A 25,731-nucleotide genomic window follows, 5' to 3' on the forward strand; every position below is an offset into this window, starting at 1 on the left:
CTGAAATAAGACTCCTTGGTTAGCATAGGCACATGTCTCATATTTTTCAAAACAAATGCAGACCCATTTACAAAAGAAAACTATATGTCCCCTACTCCCACTATGTCACATGCATAGTTATTTTCAAGATGCACACAATCTATCTTTCCACCACTGTCATAAGTGGAGAACCATTCCCTATGGGGAGTAACATGGAATGAAGCACCGGAATCCAAAATCCAATCTTGGGAATATGCATCATCTAAAGTGGTAAACAAGTCTATAGGTAGAGACTAGACATGAAGAGAATGTCATTGTCACTATCATCAATGACTGCATTAATCTCCTCGATCTTCATTTTTCCTTTATCCTCCCTTGGACTCTCTTCCTTCTTATTTGCACCTCCATTTGCATTCTTTTTCTTATTCTTTTGCTCTCTTTTCAACTTGTAGCAATCCTTTTTCATGTGGCCCTTCTTGCCACAATGATAACACTCAATGTTTTGTGCCCTGGATTTACTACAAGACTTCCCTCTTTCTTGGAACTTCCCCCTAAACTGTGATCTGCCCCTTTGCACATTTAAGGCTGCATCCTGCTTGTTGCCATCCATAGACTTCCATCTAATCTCCTCGGGCAACAAGCTACCTACAACATCATCAAACTTCAGTACTCCACCAGGTTCAGAGTTACTGGATAGCTGTATGGAAGGTATCCCATGAGGATGGCAATGAACATAAGAGAAATATTCCGCTAGTCTCCACATCAAAATTCATCTTCTAAGCCTGAAGCTGCTAGTTGAAAATAATATTGAATTCATTCAAGTGAAAAGCAATGGAGGACCCTTCCTTCATCTGTAGCTCAAACAACCTCTTCATGAGGTAAACTTTATTAGAGGTAGTTTCCTTCTCATAAGTGGCACATAATTTCTTACACAAATCTTCTATAGTCTGCTCATTTTACTACTGTGAAATAAACTGACTCTACAAGATGAAGTCTAATAGTAGACTTTGCTAATGCATCCAACTCATTCCAATCATCCTCAAACATATCTACAGGCTTAGCTTCAATCCCTGCCAAGGATTTAATCTGCTTCTTTTGAATAAGCACATCCCTTATTTGTTCTTTCCACAAAGAAAAGTTTGTTTCATCAAACTTTTTACAGCTGAAAAACTCCTTTTTAGACATGGAAGAGGATGCCATGATGAAATGAAACAAAATCCTAAATGCTAGTGCTTGCAAGAGAGAAATCACACCAAATACTAGGTGCACCCAATATGTCTGCCTTAATGAAGGATAGTGTCACCAAAACTCAAGGCTCAAAGCATCAAAATACATATGACTCATGTGCATATACTATGCATCCATATGAGCAAATCTGGCCCAAAATAAAATGTCAACCCACAATGACAAAACAATGGCAAACATAATGCCAATAAGAGCCAAATGCCTCAAGCATAAACACCATCCATGGGCATAAGCATCACTAATGTCTCATCCAAGAGATCATAGCACAACCACCACAATATGTCAAAGTTGTCCCTGAGCATAAAATAGCATCTGTGTGCTAAATGTCCATCAATAAAGCATCCCACAAAGCAATCTGGGCCTACCAGTCCATCCAACAAGGATCGCAATGCATCCAAATGGCCTGTAAAGCATCCACTGCAACTTAATACAAACCACAAATGAGTAAACATGGCTCATACTACCCTGCATTAAGGATGAGAAACACGATGGATAATTGAATTCTAATAGGAAGGATTTATCAAACACCGGTTAGAGGCAATCATAAACCTATGGAAAGGATGCACACATGTTGAAGAAACTAAGCAAGATGTATGCTTCATAAAAATTGATTTTGATAAATCTTACGACATACTTAACTGGGATTTTCTTCTGCAATCCCTCAAGAATTTGGGGCTAGGGAAAAAGTCACATCATCTATTGCTTTGTTGCTTTCCAATGCACCAGCAAAGGTCTGTGTAAATTGAGAGATGAGTCAAAGTTTCTCCTTGAAGAGATCAATAAGACAAGGGTGCCCATTGGCCCCTTTACTATTTGCAATTTGCACCTGATGCTTTGGGGTGGTTAATAAAAGACCAAGTGTCCATGAGATTAGTTAGAGGAATTGAAATTCCCTCAAGAAAACATTTACTTAATCAACAATTTTCAAATGACACAACACTAACTATCAGAAACACAGATGTAGACATTCAAGGAGCAATGGAGTGTATGGATATATTTTGTGGCATCAGGATCTAAGATAAATCACACCAAAACACGTTATGCTCTGCTCTCAGGTGACTCTCATATGCTTTTGGACCAGATGGAATGCAAAAAAATACCACATGAACAAATTTTCAGGTTGTTGGGCATTCCTATGGGATTTAAAGTTAAAATGAAGGACAGATGGGAGTGATTCTTAGACAGATTCAAGAAGAAAATAAACAGCCTCAAAGGATTACAAGCCAATCTTGCAGGGAGAATAGTTGTCTTAAACTTTTATCTACCCAATTTCCATTTTTTACCTCTTGTTGGTGCCCTTCAAAAACAAGTTTAGAAGAACTCATTAGAATTTGCAGGTCTTTCCTATGGGAGGGAAGTGATACAAAAAGGAGAATTTCAAAAGTTAAATGGGCCTTCTGCACTAGATCTAGAAAGAGAGGAGGTTTGGGAGTAGTCAATATCTAGTTGGCTGCGTACGAACTTGCTACCACTTGGATTATAAAAGCTATCACATGTCCTCACAGTGATTGGGCCAACCTCTTATAAGTTTGTTAGACCTCACAAGACCTCCAAGTGGAAAGATTTTCCTCCTCTCTCTGCTATTGGCAACCCTGAACCTGAGTGCTTTTCAACAGATCAAGAGTCACATAGTCCTTCCTGGTAAAGGAGGCTGCATGGCTTTGGACTCAATCTGGATGTATGTCTTTTTCACCAAACATCAGTTAAGTAATGAGCACTTACTAAAAAAGTAGCAATTGTTAAAGAAAGGATTAACCACTTGGGGAGATATGTGGGACAAGACCAACTTTAAATGGAAGACATGGTTGGATATCAAAAGGAAATTCAAGCTTAATAATACAAATCAAGAGCTGGTCATGAGTAGAATACAACTGTGGGAGGGTGACACTACTTGGAAAGGAGGCAGTGTCTTAAGCTACACCAGAGAATTTAGTTGGGTTGGGGACTCATCCTCATTACCCATACCCACTCCATCTGAGGGCATAGAAGAGGTGGTAAACATTCTGAATTCCAAGAGGAAGGACTCTAATAATGAGAGGAAATGGGATGTCAAATTCTCATTGATCTGGGACAAAAAGGTACTAGAAAAAATATATCCTCTTGTGACTAATCCTCCATAAAGCTGTCTGGACCAACTGCAGGAGCTTGAGTACTGGCAAGGAACATGAAAACTGCAAATCTTGTTTTGGAATCAAGGAAGATATTTTTCACCTCTCTATTTCCTACCCCAGGGCTAGAAAAGTATGGAAGGTAATCCAGTTAGTACTAGGGGAACCAATTGAGGCTAGAAAAGTATGGAAGGTAATCCAGTTAGTACTACGGGAACCAATCAATTGAAAATCACTTTTACTAGGAGATGCACTCAAGCTACCTTATGACACATGGGTCAACATCAAAGTACATGCACTTTGGTTCATTTGGATTGCCAAGAATGCATTTCAGTTTAATGATGAGTACATTTGTGCCGAACAATTATTCTTACTGACTCATTTTTTCTGTGGACCAGGCCAAATATTTATTGGATCAAGATTTACATAACTTTAATGGCCGGATCTATCGGTTACAGGTTGAATTGGAAGAACACATCAAAGATGCTGAGAGCTGCCCCATTCCAGCCAAGACCTGCAATCCCAACACATACCTTCTCTTTTTCCTGTCAAGGATGAATCTGAAAACTGACTGCTGTACACTGTTTCTTTCTATCCAAGAGAGACCAGAAATCTGTTATATCACCACGTGGAGCAAAGACTGTTATCAGAAAACTACTGAGCAGATCACGAAATCTGAATTTTATTTTCCCTCCTCTGTGCAAGGGTTTTTCTGTCTACACACTAGCTATCCCTCTCTATAGAGAGAGTTTTGTTCAGATTGGACTTCATTGTACAAAGCATATGATTATAATATAATCAAACACTTCTTTGCCCAAAAAAAAGAGATTCACAAAGAAGGGGGATACCCCTTAACCAATGTCCCTTGAGATCACTCAAGTTCCATCTTCCCATTTAGGCCTACCCTTAGCCTGACCCATGCATCTACCATTCAATCCACTCTAATGCATCCTTCCTTTACTATTGCCCCTAGGACCTAAACACGTGGGTGCACATCTTTATTCAAAAAATAAATGTTACATGTCCAAATTTAATGCCGTCTCAAGTGATGGCTCCAACTCGACAGCCCTATCTACGACAATGACAGCAAGACAGTATGCCTTTTGATATTCAAATCCTACAAGCCTAACCTAGGGGTCCTACATGGCTCTCTTCTGCAAACCCACATTCGAGCGTTCTTTGTTGCATGCCTACCTATCTTCTTTTGCTCGAGTGAGTCCACACCCTACTTGTGGGTGACATTGCTTATGTCTAGGCCTAGGGAGGAACATGTGCTAAAGCATTGATCTCTCTTCTTCCAAGAGAAGAAAGAGGGCTATGGTCTACCCCCCAAATGGTCATGGGAAGACAGCAAGAAAACCTAGGAGAAGTCTTGGCTACATGACCTATCTCTTTGCAATGTAGCACTGACCTGGTAACATAATCAACCATATCTTCCATACCGCATTATCATTAACCACAACCCTTATGAAGGGGGCCTCAAATGCTGCGCAAAACACATCCCAATGCAGGGAACAATGGCTCTGTACTCGTTGCGCAGTTCTAGAAACCATAATGTGACTAGAAACTTGAGCTCTTGGTGTATCAAGTCCAGGCCATCCATAGTGAAACTTTGATAACACATTGTGGGTTTTTCTGTTCCACTAGGAGGTTTAAGCCTCACTAAACCTACCTTATGGAAGTATTCAATGAGGACAATCGTTGACTACACCATGGCCTTAGTCAATACTCTTGAGAAATTTTCAGAACTAGCCAGCTTATCCCTTTGTAGTCTATGTTATTGCTTGTATTAGCTTCACTTGATGCCAAGTCTTTTTCAATTCTGTGCAATTGAGCAATTCAGGATACCATTTACTGGCCCAGAATACCATCATAGGATTCTACTTGCACTTGCATAGCAGTTCCTAATAGTAACCAGGTATGCAACAAAAAAAGGGAGTTCAGCATTTTATGCCCATGATTGACTCCTTCGTAAACAAGCAAATAAAAAACTGAAATAATTGAGATACAATGGACAGCATGACCAGGAGCTCCATAGGCTGTCCCAAAAAGTAACCAGTATGCACTCTCTGAAGATGTGAATTTTGGATTGACCTCTATAGCACAGACCTTTTGAAGATAAATTGCTTTACAATTGGGATCTTACTAAAATATAAATTACAATTCAAGCTACTGACCATGTATTGCGATCATTCGTACACCTGATGCAATTTTTTCCAAAAGAACCAGAGAAAGTTATATAGAATTACAGATCCTCTTCTGATACAAGGAGCACAGCAGAAAATTTACTACAAGATCTTAATACAGCATCAATTATCCTGCCTGAATGCGTGTTCTTTTTCTCAATGGCATCCCCTTTCCTTCATCCTGAATTCGTGGAGACCTTCGTGGAAGAGGAGCATCCTGTAAGTGCTTCACGCCTTCTAAAGTCCTAGACAATCCTGCATTCTTTCCCTTCACTGTCAGTACCTCTGGACTGCTGCTTGACTGCACCGCAATAGTTGGTCTCAATGTATTGTCTTGCTGATTTTGATTTTCCACAAATGGCATACCTGCTGAAACCATGGGGCAAGTCGACCGGGCATTTACATTGAGAGGGGGCAAGTCAGCTGGGGACTCAGAATCTATTTCTACTCGAAATGATCCCTGACGTATGATGGTTTTCCTTGGCAATTTTCTCTTCCTTAAAGGTTCACCAGTGTTTCCAGAATTCTGAACGATATTTTTTCCTTTGTTCACACAAGAGTCACAAGAACAAGAGAAGGTACCTTGGCCATTTCTATCTGAATGATTGACAGCATACTGATTCGGTACTGGAACTAAATTCTGAGCTGCGAATTCGACAGCCTGCCTCTGAGCTAAAGTGAACTCTCTTTGCTGCAGAGAAGAGCTAGAAGGCACAGCCTCCCTACGTAAAAAGCGAAGCTTTGCAGCTGCAAAAGAACAAAGGAAAGACCGCCTTATCAAATCCTGCTGCCGCTGTTGTTCCACCTCCCTTTGTAAAAGCCACTTCAGTTTTTCTGCAAGACTCCCGCGATCCTTCTCGTACGCTTCTAGTTCACGCTGTCCAATGAAAAGAAGTATTTAGAAAGCAAGCCATTTCAGCGAGTTAAATTGCATCCAAAGTCTCTAAAGAAAAAGCTTGGAAAGGAAAACTTTGCACCAAGAAGCTATCCTAATCTTGTAGTAAAGGGAAATCGTCAAACCTCCAACTGCTCAAGAGCTAGAGATGGGTCCCGTATCTGCCACATGGAACCTGTTGTGAGAGCTAAAGCTGCTTCTTCTGCCATTATCTGCCTTGCATCTGTTGGCTTCTTGATATTTTTAAACTGAAATCCAAACCATTTCAAGAAACATGTTCGAGGTTCCCAAAGGACTCAATGGAGGCAATGAAATCACGAGTTTTTTCTGTTCCCAAAATTGGCTTTTAATGTTTTCCATAACCCCAGAAGAGAAAAGATATAGAAACAGTGCTCCCCAGCTTAACCACTATATACCTAGATGAATCCAGGAACATTCCCAAACTCATCCAGGAACATTCCCCAGCTTAACCACTGTTCTTTTAAAGTTCATCACTCTTGCTCTTAATTTCTTTACAGAGAACAAAGCTCTTTCTTATTAAGTACAAAAACAAAGTACACCATGCATACCTTAATTGCACAAATCTCAAATTCTTTAATAGCCATGTGCCATGAGCACATGTGTAGGGCAAAGGAATGAGTAAAGGACAAGCTGCCACATGGCATGGAGGAGTTATCCCACGTAAGCAAGCAAATGGATGGATGTGCCCACTCCTATGTAATGGAGATTCATTTGAAGCAATATCAATCAAGCACTTGCACGTACTCAATATTCTCTTTACAAGTCCAAGCTAATCTATCTTGGAACCTAATTAACTTGAGTAACATGTCATGAGCACTCCTAAGGAGAGTTCGATCCCTGTTTTCACATGGTATCAGAGCTTGGGTCTAGCTCTCCTAGATTAGTTTTAGATATAGTTGAGTGTTCTATTTATTATTCATTTTGGTTGAGAAACTTTCATCCATAGGTTTTCGCTCATTTCGATTCTTCTTGTGAGAAATTCATGAGACCCCGTCCTTTAGATGTTTTTGAGTATTGGAAGGTTCTGTTGTGTGAGGTTCCTTTCACTTTGTTGGGTGTCTTGAGATTTGAGATTGGTGAAAGGTGTTTCATTTAGCTCTCTCCCATTTTTTGAGCTATGAAGAAGAAGGAAAAAAGGTGGCTGGCCGACAAGCAAAAAAGAAGGTGCAGGTTTCCGTAGGTGGTATGGCTGGGTCTCGGGTGGCACACCAGCCTTCTTCGTGGACTCGCGAGTTGACGGTACCGCTTATAGGGATGCAGGGGCTGCACAGAATGCAACATGATTGTACAGGGTGTACGGAACGTAGGCTGACGTACGACGGTACAGCCTACAAGTCTAGACGGGTTGTTGTACAACTGTGGAGTGGGTTGTCCGGCTGCATAACTTGTGTGTGTACGACCATTGGAATTAAAGACAGTTGGTGACACCATGTGAAACCGGCCTCTAATAACTCAGAGAGCAATGGAACTAAACCTTTAATCACTTCAGCACTTATTTACAGCTCACAAAGCATATATCACAACCATTAACCATTGCATGATCACCATTTCGCATTTACCCATTTGTTCACAAACAAAACCATTGAAAAAGGGATGGAGGCTAGAATGCCCCTGCTCAACAAACATAGACAAGTGCACCCGATTGGCCCCAAACACCGTGGCGCCCCTTTCGGTATTTCTTTATATTTCACAATGAAATGATTACAAGTTGCATCTCCCAGACCTTCCCTGCAACTGAGCACGGAGCCCCAATTCACTGAGCCTTCGCAAGGCTTTCAAGCATAGAACACCATCACATAAGTGCACTTAACCCATAGGCTCAATCCAAAGACATTCTCTTTTCCAAGTGCAATTCCATTGGCTGTCCAGATGCAATTACACTGCACCCCAGCCGCACTCTCTTTGAGTGGTTTCCAGATGGCATTCACAAAGCTTTTCAAAGCTCCAAAATAAAATCAGCAAAGTACCCAACCAAAGAATGACTCATGTAGCACTGCCTGGGCACCTGTGAGCCAAGAAAGAGGCGACACATGAGGCCAACCAATAGCTTATGGCAAAAAAAAATTGCAGCACCAAAATCACAACTCACCAAGCTCTGAAAACTCGAACCAAGTTCTCAATCGCCAAGAGGACATAGTAGCCAATGCCCAATTGCATTCTCAGCCAAAGAGGAGTGCAAAGGCATGAAGAAAGAGCATTTACAAAAGACAACCAGCAAGAATTCCACTGAAAAATGCGAAAAGAAGCACTTCTGTCGCGAAGAAGTGAGAGTTCTTGGACTCAAAAGAAGCGTGCTTCACAGAGGAATGCATTGAGAAGGTTTTGGAGAAGTTTCATCACCGGAAAGTCCTCCAAAACTGAGAAAAACCAATCAACCAGCGCGTGGGACTGCTCGAAATTCAACAAAAAGCTGTAGCTTTGTAAGAGGAGAGACCCAGGAGGCTGTAGAAACAAAAAGGTCCAAAAAAAGCCACTTTTGCAAATTCAACCAGCAAAAGAAGTGCTCGGCTCTGCCCGTTCTACCAAACGCACGAAGGGAAAAGCATATCACTGCGAAGGGAAGGCAGAGGGGAAGCCATCGGGCCAAACGGAAGTCAAGGAATCCAAACGGGTGAGGAGTTATGAAGAAAAACGAAATTCAGCTGAAGGAGGCTGAAAAACCAGTCCAAAATCTCAACAAAGGAGAAGATGAGAGAGAAAACCACACATGTGAAGTTTAGAAGGCCCAGGAAGGTCTAGGAATGGCAAAGGAGCATGTAGAAGGCACTAGAGCCACCTGGAACTCTAGGGGGGCCACTGAAGATACTTTGTCCTCTAGGAGATCCATTAAAAATACCACATCATCATTTTCCAACAACCACTCTTTTAATTCCTTGGAATGCCTTTGGGCCTAGGGATTAATTACGCTTATGTGCTAGGCACCATGCCGCGTTTAATTACACATAATTAAGCCTACACTTAGACTTTTAAAACCAAAGTTGTCACGGTCTTGTAGTACATTAAAGTACTAAGAATTTCACCCCCCCATGACATACCCCTCTATTGAAACAGCAAACCACAGTTTGCTGCTCCAAAACACTGGAGTGAGCATGAAATATAGCATGAAAGAGTATACAAGAAAGCTGTAACTATAGTATACAGAGACAGTGAAAATATGGCTAGAAGAGACATGCATCCATCCATATACACTGCTCAAAATCGTGATCAATAGTCAAGATGCATCAATATCATGAAGTCTCACAATAGAAATACTGTCAACTCAGTATCTCAGATGAAACATATAATGTCATCAAGTGACCTCATGAAATCAAGGTGAGCCCGTCTGTACTGAGGGAGTGGAGGTGCTACCCCCCTCTCGAACACCAGGTAATGCTCCAGACACTCGCTCTGCTAAACTACCTATAGGAGCCCGGACCGCAGTCAGCTCTAACTGAAAAGCATCAAGGTAAAGCTATAATATCCAATGTGAATCTGCCAGTTCACCTTTCTCCATCCATTTCGCATCAAGTGATGGGTAATTTTGAAATTTTACCAAGTAGCGACGGATAACTTTACCCTTGAGCTTTCTATCTCTGTGCGCCAGAATCTGCTCTAGGACTAGAAGTTCATCATGTTCTTCCACTTCAGGCTGTACCTCATCAGGTAAATCCTCGGGAACATCTCCATGATATTGCTTTAACAAGCTCACATGAAAGGCATTATGTATCTTCCAATGCGGAGGCAACTTCAACCTGTAAGCTATCTCGTTTATCTTTTCAGAAACTTGGAAAGAACCATAGTAATGCATGTTCAGCTTTGTGTACAACCTTTCCTTGCCTTTCTTATTTTTCAGCCTTCCCTTCTGAAAACGCAGCAAAACCCAATCACCTTCTGTGAATACCAATTCCCTACGGTGCTTATCTGCTGCTCTTTTCTGCTTGTCCTGACTTCTTTGCAAGGCATATTTGATCTTCTTGTAAGCCTCTTCAAGGCTTTCCACAAAACGATCAACTTCAAAGATTTTCTCTTTTGTATGCAAAATGGGAGGTATCTTCCTGGCACCTTTCACTATTTCAAAAGGTGCTTTACTTGTGGATGTGTGCACCGTATTATTATAAGCATATTCTAGCAAAGGCAAATAATGCTCCCATTTGCTTTTGTGGTCTGAGACATAGCATTTAAACATATCCAAGATGGTAGAGTTTTCCTGCTCCGATTGTCCATCAGACTGAGGGTGAAAAGATGACGAAAAATTCAGCGTAGTGCCCATATTTTCAAACAACCCTCTCCAAAAGAGGCTGGTCATCCTCGGATCTCTATCACTCATTATGGATTGAGGCATCCCATGATACTTGAAGACATGCTGCAAAAACAATTTGCCATTTGATCTGCTGTAATTTTCTTTCTTACCGGCACAAAGTAAACCTGCAAATTATTGTCCACAATCCATCATGTCCGTAGGAGTATGTGGAAGGTCAAACACAAAATCCATAGCTATGTTTTGCCATAGTCTATCCGGAATTGGCAAAGGGTGTAACAACCCAGGTGCCTTCTGCCTGTCAAACTTTACTTTCTGACAAACCATGCATGTTCTCACATATTCTTCCACATCTTTCCTCAAGGATGGCCAATAAAAGTATTGCTCCACTACTATAATTGTTGCTGTAATTCCCCTATGTCCTGCATATGGAGGAGCATGACTTTCCATTATGACTTTCTGTCGCATTTGATCAGTGACACAGAGTCGTCCATGCATCAAAATGAAACCCTCTCTCAACATATAGTGATCATCCCTTTGACCATCAGAAAGCTAATCATAAATAGTTGAAAAATCAGCATCATTAACATACTGATCTTTCACAACATCTAACACATTGTTGTAAGCAATGCTCACTGCTGAAACAGTGGGTTTCTTGGAGACTGCTTCAGGCTGTGGTTTCTTGGAAAGTGCATCAACCACGACATTTTTGTTACCCGGCACATGTACAATTTAAAAATGAAACATTGAGAGGAAGTTGGCCCATCTCATGTTCTTTTTAGATAATTTTCTCTGTGTGAGAAAATATCTAAGTGACTGATGATCTGTCTGCACATAAAAATCAGCTCCAAGAAGGTAATGGAAATGGTCAAAGCATGTATCACTGCTAACATTTCCTTCTCGTATGTCTGCAAGTACAATTCAACGTCTTTGAGAACTCTACTCTCATATGCAACCACTCTACCATCCTGCATCAAAGTGCCTCCTATGCTGTTCCCACATGCATCACAAGTTACAACAATGGGTTTTGTAAGATCTGGCAATATAATAACAGGTTCAGAACACAACTTTTGCTTCAGCTCTTCAAAAGCTGCATTTTCCTTTGGTCCCCACTAAAACAGTACAACTTTCTTCTGTAAAGCATGCAAGGGAGAAGCAATTTCTGCAAAGTACTTTATGAACCTCCGATAGTATGAACACAACCCAAGGAAGCTTCTAACTTCATGCAGATTTTTTAAAATTGGCCGACTCTTTATGGCCTCAACTTTTGCAGGATCCATCTTGACTCCATCCTTTGACACTATATGACCAAGAAAATAAATCTCATACATAAAGAACTCACTTTTCTTGGTGTTTATTAACAGCTTGTGTCTTTTCAACTCTTGAAACACAATAGTGAGGTGTTTCCTGTGCTCCTACTCATTTTTAGAGAACACAACGATGTCATCGAAGAAAGTACCCACAAACTTTCTGTGTGCTCTAAAAATTATGTCCATCATTCTATTAAAAGTGGCAGGTGCATTAGTCAAACCAAAAGGCATCACAAGGAACTCATATAAGCCAATGAAGTGCGGAAGGCAGTCTTGTAGACATCTTCAGGCCGTATCCTTATCTGATGGTATCCACTTTTAAGGTCAATACGACTGAACATTGAGGAACCTTCCAACCGATCCAATATATCATTAATGCGTGGAATTAGAAAACAGTTCTTAATTGTGACTTTATTCAAAGCCCTATAATCAATACACATTCTCCAACTGCCATCCTTCTTTTGCACAAGCAACACAGGGGAATAGTAAGGAGAATTACTTGGCTGTATTAATTCCTTTTCCAAGAGTTCCTTCACTTATGACATTATCTCTTCCTGTTATACCTAACTGACACGATAGGGAGGTATATTAGGCGGTGAGCTTCCTAGAATTATATCAATTTGATGATCCTCGAGCCTCTTGGGAGGTAATTCTTGAAGAAGTGCATCTGAGAAACAATCCTGAAAACCTGAAATAAAACCAGTTCTTTCTCTATCTAAAGCAGAAAGAGTAGAGCCTTCATGAACTGGTTGGCTGTCCTCTTTGACAAAAATCAAGTACGTTGAAATATGACACTTTATTACATTGGAAATACAAGAAGCTGAAACTACACGGATGGACTCTTCTTTCAACTTTACATCAAGTACATGAATTTTGCCTCTATGAGTTAAAGAAATCTTCTTGTTTCTCATCTGCACATCAGCCCCCACCCTGTACATCCAAGGCCAAGCAAAGCATCACACTCTGGCAAAGTCATAATGTAGAAGTCCTCTGCATCTTGATATCCCTAGCTATACATCCTCAACTTACCAATGATAGGAGTGACAGGTGTGTTGAGTTCAAGGTTGGCCATATCACACATGCCCGATGGCCCCATTTCCTCAAGCTTGATACCAAGCCTTCCTGCCATATCAAGAGTTATAAAATTTGCCTTTGCCCCAAAATCAAAGAAAAACAAACAATTCTATTTTTTTATTTTTCCCCATGCTCTGCACATCTCAATCTTTTTCGTTTCCTCTTCATCATTTGCATGTCGCAAACTCCCAATCACAAAGAAGTCTTGCGGAAGGTTTAGGCCTTTTTCCCTTCTGATCAGCCTGTTTATCACCATTCTTATCATCATCTGACCTGTCTCTTTTGAGAGCGGTGTCCCTCTCCTTTACATATAAAACATTTGTTTTGCTCCATGAGTGACTTTCTCTCTTCATCAAATAACTTGATACGGGGCTGTTTATTAGGCTGTCCACGCCTTTGACCAGCTTTGAATTGGGCTTTTCCTCCCTTTTGAAACAGTCGTTTGCCATAATTTTTATTTTCAGATTTAATGTCCTTATCCTGGTGTTTGGCAGCCTGTTTGCTGTATTCTTTCTTGCTGTCCATAAAACCCGAATTCTTCTCCTGCATCCATGCATATGCTGTCCTTGCATTCTCAATTAATTGAGTCATAGAACCCACCTTGATTTTGATGCGATAATCACGTAGCTCACTAGGCAATCCACAACAGTACCTCTCTATTTGCTCTTTTAAAGAAACATGCCTATCAATGGCAGCAAAACATCCCAAAACCTTTGGGTGTAATCATCAAGATTCTTGCAAAGTTTGTATGACAAGTCATGCCAGTGTGAAAGTACTTCAGTACTTCAACTTTAAAAGTTGGAATAAGCCAAGTAGAAGAGAACACTTGCTTAAATTCCAGCCAAGTAGCAAGTGCATCTCCATGAAGCATAAGGTTGGTGTACCACTTAAGTGCATTGCCTTTCAAAAATGTGGCACATCTTGGATGCTTCTGTAAACAAACCCCCAAGAAATGCAGCATCAAACTGTTGAAGGAATGTGAGGTCTTTGTAACTATCCTGTACTCCATTATATGTCTCAAACTTGACATGAGAACCACCATCCTTAAATTCTTTATATACATTTAATATTGGCTGTCCCAAAGATGGCTGTATTTTTGCAGCATTCCCTTCACTAGGGAGAGCCATGCTTGGCTGAACATCATGGGAGCATATGTTGTGGTCTGCATGCCAGGCTGCATTCCCACATTGTCATACATGGCTTGCTTTCTATGCCCAGTTGGCGATGAAATCAACATAGCATCAAAGATAGAATCTGTACCAAAATATTCAGGTTGCTGCCTCAAATAGGGCTAAGGTGGCTGAGCCACATTTACGGACTACACATTATTATTTAGAAGTACCCAAACCAAGGCCTTGTGCTGGCTGCTCATACTGTTGCACTCGCTGTACTTTTTATACCTCTTTCTCAAGTGCTCTTTTGGGGGATTTCTCTCTTGGAAGTCACTTTCTGAGTCATTTTTGATGGCTGTCCCTCATAAGAAACTGATGCATGAGTGTGCGGTCCGCCACGAGAAGCTGATGCATGTGTGTACTCACTCTTTCCGTGCTTGTGCTTTCTTGATTTCTTCTTCTTCTTGGCATTTGTTTGCACAATCTAAGCAAAATTTTGAGTCAACTGAGTCAAAGTAGTCACTACACTTGCAAGCTGTGCATTCAACATAGTAGCGTCATCTGACTCACTGCTAGAACTAGTATCACCGTTGAGCTCAGTTGTAACTTCATGTGTGGCCTACTCAAAAGGCATTTGTAGTGCTCCCCGCAGCTGTACACTAGCTGGATCATTAAGGCTTTCCTCCCTTCTCCTTTGAGGAGTTGTGGAGCTCTCTTGCTCATGGGTACTCACCATGTTTATGGTTGTAATATTCAGCTGTTAAAAAGTGCAACAAAGATATCCTTCCACCAAACTACCGAGGCCCACCTCTTGAGAAAGAGTGTGTGGTATCTCGGCAATGGAACCAATGAAACCGGCCTCTAATCACTCAGAGGGCAGTGGAACTAAACCTTTATCACTTCAGCAATTATTTACAGCTCACAAAGCATATATCACAACCATTAACCATTGCATGATCACCATTTGGCATTTACCCATTTGTTCACAAACAAAACCACTCAAAAAGGGATGGAGGCTAGAATGCCCCTGCTCAACAAACATAGACAATTGCACCCGATTGGCCCCAAACACCGTGGCGCCCCTTTCGATATTTCTTTATAGTTCACAATGAAATGATTACAAGTTGCATCTAGGAAACCTTCTTTGCAACTGAGCACGTAACCCCAATTCACTCAGCCTTCGCAAGGCTTTCAAGCATACAACACCATCACATAAGTGCACTTAATCCATAGGTTCAATCTCTTTTCCAAGTGCAATTCCATTGGCTTTCCAGATGCAATCACACTGCACCCCAGCTGCACTCTCTTTGGGTGGTTTCCAGATGGCATTCACAAAGCTTTTCAAAGCTCCAAAATAAAATCAGCAAAGTACCCAACCAAAGAATGACTCATGTAGCACTGCTTGGGCACTTGTGAACCAAGAAAGAGGTGGCACATGAGACCAACCAATAGCTTATGGCAAAAAGAAATTGCAGCACCAAAATCACAACTCACCAAGCCCTGAAAACTAGAACCAAGTCCTCAATCGCCAAGAGGACATAGTAGCCAATGCCCAATTGCATTCTCAACCAAAGAGGAGTGCAACGGCATGAAGAAAGAGCATTAACAAGAGCCAACCAGCAAGAATTCCATTGAAAAATGCGAAAAGAAGCACTTCTGTCGCGAAGAAGTGGGAGTTCTTGGGCTCAAAAGAAGCGTGCTTTAGAGAGAAATGCATTGAGAAGGTTTTGGAGAAGTTTCATCGCCGGAAAGTCCTCCAAAACTGAGAAAAACCAGTCAACCAACGCGTGAGACCACTCGAAATTCAACAAAAAGCTGTAGCTTTGCAAGAGGAGAGACCCAGGAGGCTGTAGAAGCAAAAAGGTCCAGAAAAAGCCACTTTTGCAAATTCGACCAACGAAAAAAGTGCTCAGCTCTGCCCGTTCTACCAAATGCACGGAGGGAAAAGCATATCACTGCGAAGGGAAGGCAGAGGGGAAGCCATCGGGCCAAACGGAAGTCGAGGAATCCAAACGGGTAAGGAGTTATGAAAAACGGAATTCAGCTGAAGGAGGCTGAAAAACTAGTCCAAAATCTCAACAAAGGGAGAAGATGAGAGAGAAAACCACACATGTGAAGTTTAGAAGGCCCAGGAAGGTCCAAGAATGGCAAAGGAGCATGTAGAAGGCACTAGAGCCACCTGGAACTCTAGGGGGGCCACTGAAGGTACATGGACCTCTAGGGGACCCATTAAAAATGCCACATCATCATTTCCCAACAACCACTCTTTTAATTCCTTGGAATGCCTTTAGGCCTAGGGATTAATTACGCTTATGTGCTAGGCACCATGCTGTGTTTAATTACACAGTTTAATTACACATTATTAAGCCCACGCTTGGACTTTTAAAACCAAAGTTGTCACGGTCTTGTAGTACATTTAAGTACTTAGAATTTCACGCCCCCCTGACACCATGTACGGCTGTTTAATAGATGCTGTGTACGGCTCTTGTGTACAGACGATCTGACGTACAGGTAAGGTACGACCTAAGATCGTTGCTGAATTCGTGTTGAGGCTAGTGTACGTGTGTACAATTGAGTGCAAGCTATGTGTGTACGGCTTGTGTATGGCCTGAGTTAAGGCTACGTGTACGGCTCCCAGTTGATGCAAGGTACGATTCATGCAAGGCTAATGTAAGGATCAGGCAGGGCTGAGGTAAAACCATAGTCAAATGGTGAGAATCTAGGCAGGTCTCAAAGAGTTGCTCTAATAGCTATGAGTCTTCTTGGAGAACAAGCTGGGCACGCAGGGTATCTCAGCCTATTTGTGGGCTGAATTATAAAGAGCTGGTTAGACATTTTAATGCTTTTTGCTGAGTAGAAGAACTCTCATTGTGAAGTCTTTCTCCTGGTTCATGATTCCATGGATGCTAGCCGGATGTCTATGCTTCTATCCTCATTCAGAGGGGGTAGGTGGTTAAGAGTGCACTTGAGGCAATTGCAGGGGATTGTGCAATCAAGTATTGGTTGCTAGGAACAATCCTAGGCTGAGATCAATCCATATGGAATAGAAAGGGATGCATGTTTGCCCTGTTTGGTGGGAGCCATTCTTAGCAAGAAACATGCATTGTTTATGGATGCCTAACGGGCTCTGAAATGCCTTTAATGCCAGAGGGGTGGTACTTGTATGCCTGCGTTTGTTGTGTTGAGAAGCCCGTTCTCTTATGGGAATCAAGTTGATGTCTCAGGATTTATGTTGCCAATAGGGTGAGAGACTATTGGTCATGGCAGTTCTGGACAATGGAGAAAGCTCTTGTATGCTTTCCTTTTCTATTTTGAGAAGATAGGTGGGTAATTGGGCACCAGTGACAATGATGGGGAACTGTGTGGCCAAGTGTGGTTACTACTAATAGTTCCAGGCTGTGCGCAAGCTCCCTGGATTAGGGATGAAGACCTACTACTAGGAGTAGTGAGAGTTCTAAACAGTAAAGGCTATGCAAGGTATGTGGATGCCCACTAGGATGTGGATGTTGGAACTATCGGAGTCCTAGTGTGTGTGGTCCTAGATTCCTAGGAGTGTCCTACAGTTGTGTGAGTGTGTGTGGTCCTGATTCCTAGGAGTGTCCTACAGTTGTGTGAGTGTGAAGAAGTCTTGAGGCCACTTGTGCCACCTCATGTGGTAGGTGTGATTCCTCCCCTAGATTATAGGATCTAGATTCTCTTGTGTGTGACCTCATCTATGAGGTGTTAGTGTGGGAAGATAAGGCTTGCCCAGCCTATAAATGAGGCCATGTACTTGCTATGATTTTACCATCTATCAACATCAGTTCATGCCTCAGCTCTTGTCTCCAATCATGTGATTGAGTGTCTCTCACCCTCTCCCCATTTTCAACAGTTGGTATCAGAGCCATGAGCACGAATTGCCTGGAGATAATCGACACATTTCCATCTTGATGCCGACTTGCTTCTACGCCTATCTTCCACGCCCACCAGATCTGGAGAAGCTGCCGACCAGCAACTAATGAAGCAACATTCTTGACATCGTATGTAGTTGCTAGGCCATGGAGAAAGTCCCTGCGCATTTCTACACGCTCCCCCGCTCAGTTTGTCGCCTACTTCTGCAACTGCGTCTTGTGGAGATGAAGCCACATTGAAGCAGTCGGCCTCCCTCGCAATCTGCTCACGCATCTTTCTCGGCCAGGAATTCTGCCCCGACTTGGAGAAAAGCTACTGTTTTGAAGGACGCCACTTTTCTCCATCGCTCCTAGAAACGCCTCTACTGAAGACTGTGTGTCCCTCCCCCGTTTTCGCTCTTCACGCCACCATGGGAGGCCCGACGTTGACGCTTACAGCCAGAAATAGAATAGCGGAGCAAACACAGATTGTGAACGGCACGTCACGAAGGCTATAGCGGGGGGAGTAGCTTTGATACGATCGACGGCATTATTATCCTCATCTGCATCACCCCTTGTTGACCCGATTCTCTACTATGATGTTTGCACCACGCTGAAGCTCTTACGATGGGTGACTCTCTCACGTTGCTATATACCTATGCCATGCCATGCTTTCTGAAGACGCTATCCACGTCTGCGAATCGCATCCCGCCACAGTCAAATCTGCTCCTGTTCGTCTTCTCCAGCCCTCTTCATCGCCTTTAACCCAGCAATAGTGCACCTTCATCTAGCGTATTTGGTGGTCGCCCTCAGTCAGGAAGTGGTTCAGCAAAGGGGCGCACTGTTTCCAGCCCAAAGTCTGCATTTTTCAGCCACGATTAGCCCAGCTAACACCTACACAGGCATCTTCTCCTCTTAATGGCGATCCTGCTGGATCGACCAATGAAGTGCTGACCGTGAACTGAAGAAGGTGCTGCTGCAAGTTTCAGTCCGGACAAGATGGCTCACATGGTATGACATGAAAAATTGCTGTTTTTAAGCTACTGTCTAAGCATGTATCTAGTATAGCTCCATGTCTTTCAATTCCATTCCTAAAGTTATGCTTCTGAAGGCTGAAATCAGAATTCTTTCTTGATAATTTGAGGTCTCCTCTGTGCCTTTTTTTTTTTTTTTGAGTAAACATTGTAAGGGATTTAGACACTGGCTGTAATAACAACTAAGACCTTCCCACCAATGGATAGCATAAAAATCTCCTCGTTCATCGATAAATTCTTAGGGAGCAATTTCCCAACTTGGCAGACGAAACTCCGGCTTCTTCTTATGCGAGAAGGCATATGGAATATCACCAATGGCAAGGAGCCAAAACCCCAAAGTGATGATGCTAGAATCAATTGGTGGGAGAACCAAAATGATAAAGCAATGGCTATCATTGGCCTAGCTTTAGCTGACAACCTTATCCACCATGTGGATTTTGATACGACTGCAAATGACATTTGGGAAAAATTAGAGAATTTGTTTGGAAATAAGATCAATAATTCCAAAGTCTTTCTCAAACAAAAACTCTTCAAGCTCAAGATGAAGGAAACTGAAACCCTCAATGAACACTTGAGCAATCTTGGGTCAATTCTCCAACAATTATCTGCCATCCAAGCCATTGTTGAAGACGATGTCAAGTTGATGTACTTCTCTCAAGTATTGAAGACATTTCCAAGTACCGTGAGATCCTTGTTGTCCTAAGAGTCAGCCGCAATATGAGCTTTAAGGATATGGTAGCTCATCTCATTGATGAGGACCGTAGGCTTACAGAGAAAGCACAATCTTCCTTTGAACCTGACAAAGCATTCTTTCTCAAGAATAAGCCCAAGAAGAAAGGAAAACCTCTTAAATGTAATTACTATCAGAAGCTTGGCCATACACAGGATCGTTGCTTCAAGAAGATGGCAAAGGTACAAGCCAAAGAACATGCCAATCTGGTTGCAGAGCAGAGCGAGGACGAAGACGATGAAGCTACACCTTCTGGACCTGAGGAACAAGCATGCACTGTTGCTGTTTCTGGTCTATCCCTCCATGAGGTGATAGATGAAGAGTGGGCTTTCTAGAGTCGTGTGTGTGTTAGGTACTCTGCCTTGGGTAGTCCCCCTAAAATGATGTAATAATTTGTCATTTTGTGTGCCTTGTCCTATAAAAGGCTCCACCTATTTCCATGTACCCAGTTAGGAGACAAGGGGGTTGTTATGTCTTTCCTTTATCAGGCCTGGCCGAGTTCCAGGATGTTGGTGTACTCCCTAGACCTATGAGTTGGTCATGCATCCATGCTCAGATTTGAGTCTCTGATCACGTTGACACCTAAGCCATGAGAGTGCTTGGTTCAACCTCTGAATTATGCTCAGCTGTTAGCCTCTGAGATTGCCTGGGATGCACAGTCTGGATGATGTCATAGTTTCTCACCCTAACTCCGAAGGGGGGTTTGTTGGAACTATCGAAGTCCTAGTGTGTGTGGTCCTAGAGTCCTAGGAGTGTCCTACAGTTGTGTGAGTGTGAAGAAGTCTTGAGGCCACTTGTGCCACCTCATGTGGTAGGTGTGATTCCTCCCCTAGATTATAGGATCTAGATTCTCTTGTGTGTGACCTCATCTATGAGGTGTCAGTGTGGGAAGATAAGGCCCAGCCTATAAAAGAGGCCATGTACTTGCTATGATTTTACCATCTATCAACATCAGTTCGTGCCTCAGCTCTTGTCTCCAATCATGTGATTGAGTGTCTCTCATCCTCTCCCCATTTTCAACAGTGGAATGCCCAAGATGTAAGGAAGATTGTAACCTTTACGTAGCCTGGAATTATGGGCCTCTCACTTAAATAAAGAAATATCGAAAGGGGCACCAAGGTTTGGGGCCAAGCTGTGTCTTTGTCTCAGTACACGGGCACTCTAGCTCCTAGTCTGTTGGTTATACTTGTCAATGTAATAGTGTTGAGTGGTTACTTGTTAGTTTTACTGCCCTTTAATTTAAGGGAGGCCAGTTACACATTCTTTGTGCTGGAAAGCACCTTCCTGCAGGATGTCAGGCCATCTGTTGGCCCACAGTTTTTTGCATCTATGCAAGCTGACTCGTATCTTTTGGGCCGACCGGCGACCCATTGGTATGCATCCGGTTAGTGCTCCTTTCATCGCACCAGCGAGTATGCCTGGAGCTGGTTTGGTTTATATGGCAGCCCACACCCATGGAAGAGGGGTCAGTAGGCATGCCATCATTTCGGAGAGATGCACTTGGCAGAGAGACCTAGCCAAGGGTTCATGCACCTATCACTCTGCCAATAGACACATACAGCCAGACGCAGCCAGTGCATCAGATGGCAACAGCTACTATGCAGCAGGGGGTTAGTGGTGGGCAACAAGCCACTTTTGATGAGATGCTAGCAAATTCCTTGCGTTCATATGAGGCCCTACCTGAGGCCATCAAACTTGAGATGTGTTTCTTCGATTATGTGAACCTCACGCGAGATGATGCCCGCACTTCTGGAGGTTACGCACATAGGAATTATGCATCCAAGAATGTCAAGGACAAACTCACAGTACATAAGTTCAAAGGGGACACTCGCACACCTAATGAGCTAGAGAAGTGCCTCAAGAAGCTGGAAGATTATTTCTGCTTCTACCAAAGCAAGATGAGGACCGCATGATCTTTGCGGGTATGCACATGCAAGAATTGTGGAGCTTGGTGGCTCATGTAGAGGTGCCTACATATGGACCTCACCCTTCTTCATTCTATATGCATTCTCTTGTTTCGTGTTCAACTTCATGTTTTCCTTTCACTTCTTCAACATGGTATCAGAGCACTATGATCCTCCTTGAGCCCATTTATGCCATGTCATCTTCTTCTTCTTCTTCTTCTTATGCCATTTTCCTCTTTCCTTCCAAAATCTTGTGTGAGCTTATTCTCTACCTACAAGCAACCATTCCTAGAGCCTTCTGGCTAATGAGACCCTTCGTATGGGCGACCTTCCATGTCAGAGCAATTAGGCAATGGTGCCCACAGACCCGCGCAACAGCCGCCTTCTTCCTGACGCCATTTCGTGTAATACGACTTGCTGGAGCAACCATTTCGAAATTCCTCTGAGCCACGCTTACACAACAACATGAGCTAGCCCCTGTTCAAATTTGAAGTGAAATGGTCCACCGAGGAGGGAGAAAACACGAAAAAACCAGTCGACAATCAAGCTCCTAGCTATGGCGACGTGACGCGGCATTTCGCCTTTCCTCTTCAGTGGCTCTTCTCTGGTATACCAGCTTTATTTCTACCTAGAAAGCCCTCTTTTCTTTGCTTTGAAGAGTGAGATACAAGCCCTCGAAGATCAGGCCTCTGTTTTGGACTGTTTTAACAATGTTGTGAGTTTGGTGCTACATTAGATGCTACTTTGGCATTTCTGTTGTTTTAAAGTGTTGAATAGCATCAGTACAATTATGGCTACAACTTTCCTTTAGGTTGCTATACCTGGATTTTCTTGGAATACTTTCATTTAGCCACCTCTATGAAGCATGCAAGTTGAAGTATCATTTTCATTATGATTTTTATGGAATTTGGTTACAAGTCTTTGCTACACCAAATGCTTGTACTTTGAAGCTTTTCAGCTTTTTCTAGCCTTGTAAGAGAGTAGACACTGCCCATTTTGGGTTAGACCCTCTCATGGCTACCTTCTTGAATATTGATAAGTTCAATGGTAAAGGCTTTCACACATGGCAGATGAAAGTTAAGTTTGCATTGATGAGGGAAAACCTCTGGGGGCTTGTCAAATCTGCTTCAACTTCTTCTTCAACTGCCTCTAATGTTGGAGAATCCTCAGCTCCTACACGCCCGGCACGAGATCCTGCTAGAGAGGAAAAAGCCTATGGCATTATTGCTCTGGCTTAGGAGATGACTATATTCATCACATTTCTGACTTGGAGTCTCCTTCTGAAGCTTGGCAGAAGCTTGATATTATTTTTGGTGCTAGCTCTCACATCTCAAAATTGTCACTTAAGATTGCTTTCTTTGAATTGAAGATGGCTAGTGGCACTCCCTTGGCCGCCCATGTCAATCACATGCGAAGTCTCATGACTCAACTTGCTTCTATCAACTCTCCAATCACTACAAATGATGCAATGGCAGTATTGCTTAAAAGTATGCCTGAAGATTATGATCATGTTGTTACCACATTGAAAAACCTTCCAAGTCCTACTCTTGAAGGTCTTATTACTGCCCTTCAAGAAGAAGAAAGGCACAAGGAACTCCGGAGAGGCAATGACACAGCCTATGCCATAAAAACTCAAATGGGCAAGTTTCCACCTTGCAAACATTGTGGGAAGACTAATCACCTCTCAAAAGATTGCTTCAAGATCAATCCTTGCAAATATTGTGGGAAAAACAATCATCATGAAAAGTTTTGTAAGGCCAAAAAGAAAGGAACTACAAAACCAGAAACTGCCAATTTACTTTCAGTTGATGTGCCTCCATAAGATGAGGCCTCCTATGATGATTATGCTTTTTGAACCAGCTCCACATATGCTCCAGATCTCTCTTTTATGTTGAGTCGAGGTACTCTGCCTGGATAGTCCTCCAAAATGAATGGAATGAACTATTGTGTTCTTTGTAAACACCTCTAGTCACCATATGATGTAGGCCATGTGTATGTGTTTAACTCCATGGTACCTCCTACAGACATTGTGTGCATGTACATGCAGGGGAGATAACCATTGGGGGGTCTTATGTATCCCTTTGTTTACTTCACACCCTTGGGAACCCTTGCTAGCATGAGATCCTAGCCATAGATTTATCCTTGACCACCATGAGATGGCTTGAGACACTATGTGACTAGATGTATCCTTGACATAGCCTGAGCCATTCCCTTGAGGGGGGGTTTGATGGGATATCTCAAGGTGTATGCCTCAGGCACACCTTAGGTTCTATGTGTGTGTGCTAGAGGCACAGTTAGGTGCCCATAAGCACTGTTAGGTGGTGGTAGATGCCACATAGGATGATTGAGAGATTCTAGGAGCTGATTGAGGAGATGATTGTGGAGCTTGGTAGCTCATGTAGAGGTGCCTACATATGGACCTCACCCTTCTTCATTCTATATGCATTCTCTTGTTTCGTGTTCAGCTTCATGCTTTCCTTTCACTTCTTCAAAAAGAATATGCACATACTTGGTGGCGGTATATGAGGGATTCACCTCAAAGGCCAACCACATGGAGGGGTGATGGTTACTACCTTCGTATCCCCATTCATCTTGGATCAGTACTTGGCTGAATTCTATGCATTGTCGCAGACTGATACAATCCAATTGCAGCACTTTTAGAGACTTTCCTTGTTTGTATAGGACGTATCTGAGAAAGGGAAGTTCCTGCATTTCATCCAAGGATTGAGTCCTTCCCTAGCTGCACATGTGAAGGCACATAACCCTCAAACTATTGAGAGGGAAGCCCGGTGTGAGGATGCTAGTGGGAATGCTCTGCGCAGCAAACAATTTATGCTCTCTCTTTTCATGCCTTGATGGGTGCCAAAAGCGCTAAAACTAGCAGATTGAAAGGGATGATTAATGGCAGAACTGCTCACATGTTGGTGGACAGCGGAGCACTCACAGTTTTATTAATTGCAAAACCTTACAGAAGGTGGGACTGGTTGCTGCTGAAATAGATCATTGGCTGAGAGTAGAGGTGGCAAATGGAACAGCATATGATCAGCAGATCTATTTGCTAGGATGCACGAATCAAGTTCTCTAATGATTATGAATTTGCAGGTGATCTCTTGGCATTGGATATGGGCCCAATAGATGCTGTCCTGGGCTGTGATTGGCTGAAATCATTGGGCAAAATCAGCATGGACCTAAATGCTTTGTCCACAAGGGTAGATCTGTAACATTGCATGGTATTGCAACCCTTAAATTGCAGGTCATTTCAGCACAGCTGGCCAGAGAGCTCAAGAGGGAGTGTGTTGTCTATGCACTGAATGTGTCAGTATCTAAGGAGGGCAGCATTCCCCGTGTTGAGGATTGCGATATGCAGAAATTGCTCTCAGAATTTGCTAATCTGTTTGCTGATATGCCTTCACAGTTGCCCCCAAGGAGACATGTTGATCATGCCATAGTCTCGGAGCCGGGTAGCAAGCCAATTAATATGGCCCCTGACTGTCTTTCTAAGGTAGAACAGGAAGAAGTGGCAACACAGGTGTGAGAATTGCTAGAGAAGAAATTTCTTTCTCATAGCACTTCTCCTTTTGCATCCCCAGTACTCCTTTTAAAGAAAAAAGACGGCTCATACCGCATGTGCATTGACTACAGACTTGAATAAGGCCACTATCAAGGACAGATTTCGATCCCCACGATAGACAACACGTTGGATGAACTCAAGGGTGCTCAATTTTTCACTAAGATTGATTTGAGGTCAGGCTACCATCAAACCAAAATGAAACAAGGAGATGAACACAAGACAACCTTTCGCACAGAGAAAGAAAGAAGGAAAGAAATTTTATTAGAGCCTTCGGAAGACCAATGGGTCTATGAGACTGAAAGAAAACCTGATACAAATCACAGTAAGGGTGGAGCTACTGAAACGAGCATCATCACCCGTGCTGAATCCTAAGTCTGATCATACATAATCAAATACATCTGGATGTAACAATGAAAAGAAAAGGACTGGAGCGGAGCGGAATCCTCCGTATGTCGT

General features: G+C 42.6%; 1 protein-coding gene across 3 annotated transcripts in view; it reads right to left on the reverse strand.

The window, feature by feature from the left end:
- Positions 1–5,304: 5,304 nt before the first annotated feature.
- The window catches only part of LOC147880286 (mitogen-activated protein kinase HOG1-like), a 75,013-nt gene continuing 54,586 nt past the window's right edge, over positions 5,305–25,731 (reverse strand). Inside the window, exons 15-17 of one of the 3 annotated variants that reach the window (XM_087371085.1) lie at positions 6,539–6,661; positions 6,101–6,395; positions 5,305–5,884 (exon numbers count right to left, since the gene is read on the reverse strand). In XM_087371085.1, the coding sequence (XP_087227211.1) occupies positions 5,646–5,884; positions 6,101–6,395; positions 6,539–6,661 (657 nt within the window). In that variant the 3' untranslated portion in view covers positions 5,305–5,645. Of the gene's footprint in view, positions 6,396–6,538; positions 6,662–25,731 lie in introns of all 3 variants that reach the window. The other 2 variants (XM_087371084.1, XM_087371083.1) reach the window with 2 other exon arrangements.

The sequence above is a fragment of the Dipteris shenzhenensis genome, chromosome 32 (genome assembly GCF_047967505.1).
Source record: "Dipteris shenzhenensis isolate YYH24624 ecotype China chromosome 32, Dip_SZ_1.0, whole genome shotgun sequence".
In the NCBI taxonomy this organism is placed as follows: domain Eukaryota; kingdom Viridiplantae; phylum Streptophyta; class Polypodiopsida; order Gleicheniales; family Dipteridaceae; genus Dipteris; species Dipteris shenzhenensis.